Below are 2,988 nucleotides of genomic sequence, written 5' to 3' on the forward strand. Positions count from 1 at the left end.
TTTTGTTAACACCTTTTTGCTTCGCATTGCTATTGTGGCTATCTGTTCTATTCGGTTTTTTGGTTGTTCTATTTGTATAGGTCGTTGGCCTTTTCTTTTGGGTTGTTCTACGAAACAGAACGACCCGTTCTCCTTGCAGAACGGACCGTTTTGAATGGAGAACGGGTCGTTTTGCTTGGAGAACGGGCCGTTCTACAAGCAGAATGGGTCGTTCTGCTTGCACTCGTTATGTTTTTTTTTATAATTTTTTTACTACTTTTTTACGTCGGACCTTAGTAATGTCCGACGTAAATTTACGTCGATTTTATAGGACCGACGTAGATTTACGTCTCCTGCATTAATGTCGGTATTTTTTCTGACATAAAAAGTTCAAAATAACCGACGTGAAATACCTCTTTTATACTAGTGAAAATAGTATAGACAAGAAAAAATTTAGAGGTATAATTCAGTTGATCGAGAATAGTACATGAATTGTATCGTAAAGTGTAAATTTTCTTGATATCGAATTTGACTTTTATGTGTAAAAAGTATATTAAGATTTTACAAAAATAAATTTTATGAAATCCGACATATTGATAAATAAAAATTAAACGTTAACTAAAGTAAAATGAAAAAAAGTAATTTGCATATCACATCATTTAACTTAATTCAGTAAAAAGAAGAAAATAAAAATTCACTTAACAAATCCACCCCTATAAATCTAATGAGCTAAATTATACAAGTGATTTGGTACTTATTATTTTTATCTAAAAATTGAAATTCAATCTCCAATTAAACATATAATTATAACTACAAATATTATTGTATTTTATTAAATACCTACTTAATAAGAAATAAGAAAAAAATTATATCTCTTATCAAATCAAATTGATATAGGACAGAATAAATTGGAAGATTCTCCCGGATTCTTTGGGTATATGCTATACAAATGGGCAGCACGTAATTTTATGGCATCAGAGTCAGCATAAGTAGGACACACAACGCAGCTTTTCTTAGATTTTCACTACGGATATTATCAACTTTATTTTATATTCTCAGTACAGTTTAAAAAGGAATTTCTTAGCAGCTTTCACTGTTTTAGTAGTATTTCTGTAATCCACCATTAAATTTAATATCTTTTATTCTTTAAATTTAGATTTAATTTATTTTTCATATCAGTAAAAATTAAATTCAGCATTAAAAAATTATAACAACTCATGCATGTTATTAAACCAACGGGAGAGTGATATGGTTAGTTAAATCTCTTTGCTCCTATTAACTAGAATTTGATATCGATTTCGATTTTTCTAATGTTTCATATTGTAACGTGCTCGGGAAATGTTGAAGAGAGAGACAAGGAGGGAAAGGTTGTTACGCAAAGAAACCACGTGGCAAGTGATCCGCAAGATGAGGGCCTTAGGAAAAGCATGAGGCAACGGAGAGAGAATGTTTTATGGAAGGACTTTGTGCAGTGATGGGACGTGTGTGTGGTATGATTTTCTCCATTCTCTCTGATGCTCTCTATTCATTCTCTGGCTATTTCTTAACTTTCTTCTCATCATTTTGATCAGGTTCTGCATGGCCATCACTGCTGACGAACATTCTGTTATTCAATAATTGTTGTCTCATTTCTTTGAATCGTAGTTGTTGAGATTAGTTTGTTGTTTCATTCCGAATATATTCATTTCAATTCCAGATTACTCAGTTGCTGTCTTATAGAACATTATACTATAAAAATACTGTTTCATTGGTGCTTTCATTGACGCCATGGCTGAGAACACTCGTCTGAAAGAATTGCAAACTGAAATTCGTGGTCAAGCGGCGGATATCAAGCAGTTGATGGACCTCTTGGAGCTTCGAGATCGTGAACAGTGCGCTCATACTAAACAAGTCCAAAATGAAGCACAATCTCGCATGGATTTGATCCAGCAATCTTTGGACCGACTCGTGCAAACACATTCACAACCTCAGTTTAACGGTGGTTCTCCGTCGAACAACTCGAATTGTGGAGGCCCTCCATTACGTAATGCGTTCCATGTTAAAGACATTTCCCTGGGTTTCCCGCATTTTGATGGCCATTCTTCGGTGCTGGAGTGGATTTTTAAGGCTGAAAATTTTTTTGATTATCACCACACACCAGATGCTGATCGAGTGGATATTGCTGCAATTCACTTTGATAAGGATGTCGTACCATGGTTTCAAATGTTGCAACGTCTTTCGGCGGTGAAGACATGGGTGGAGTTGACAACTGCACTGGAGTCGCAATTTGGGCCCTCTCCGTTTGATTGTCCGATGGCAGAGCTTTTCAAATTACAACAAACGGGTACTGTTTCTGATTATTACCTCAGATTTATGTCACTTGCAAATAGATCATCTGGGTTACAAGCTGATGCTTTGCTAAATTGCTTTTTGAGTGGTCTTCATACTGAAATTCGTCGTGACGTCGTCGCTCAATCCCCAACCTCTTTGTTGCGAGCGGTTGCGTTGGCCAAATTGTATGAGGAGAGATACTTACCAACGTCCAAGTCTAGTACTGTGCCTATTCGACGTTATTCCCAGGTTGCCTCAGTTTCCAGTAATGTTTCTCAGCCCAACTCTAAATCCTAACTCAAATCTTCACTTCCACCATTACTGCCAACTCCTAACACACCACCATTAAAGGATTCAACTATCAAAAAAATAAGTGCAGCGGAGATGCAAATTCGTAGGGAGAAGGGATTATGTTACTTTTGTGATGACAAGTTTACGTTCAACCATAAATGTCCAAACAGGAAGTTCATGTTTTTGCAATTAGATGAAACAAGTAATGAGGAAGAACCTTCTTCTCCTGACACTGGTCAGTCAATCATATTTGAGGAAACCACTGTGGATAATCATCATTTGTCACTTAATGCTCTAAAAGGGGGCACCGGTGTGGGAACCATTAGATTCTTAGCTTATGTTGATACGTTACCTATTTCGGTGTTGATTGATGGTGGTAGTTCGGACAATTTTTTGCAACCTCGTATT

General features: G+C 36.2%; 1 protein-coding gene across 1 annotated transcript; it reads left to right on the forward strand.

Annotated features, from left to right (window-relative positions):
* The first annotated feature begins 1,247 nt into the window (after positions 1-1,247).
* LOC145957824 (uncharacterized) lies at positions 1,248-2,586 on the forward strand. Its single transcript, XM_083074228.1, has 2 exons — positions 1,248-1,469; positions 1,551-2,586. The coding sequence occupies exon 2, from the start codon at positions 1,747-1,749 to the stop codon at positions 2,584-2,586; it is 840 nt and encodes a 279-aa protein (XP_082930354.1). The 5' UTR covers positions 1,248-1,469; positions 1,551-1,746.
* Positions 2,587-2,988: the final 402 nt, after the last annotated feature.

The sequence above is a fragment of the Cajanus cajan genome, chromosome 5 (assembly GCF_000230855.2).
Source record: "Cajanus cajan strain Asha chromosome 5, NIPB_CcT2T_4, whole genome shotgun sequence".
Taxonomy (NCBI): Eukaryota; Viridiplantae; Streptophyta; class Magnoliopsida; order Fabales; family Fabaceae; genus Cajanus; species Cajanus cajan.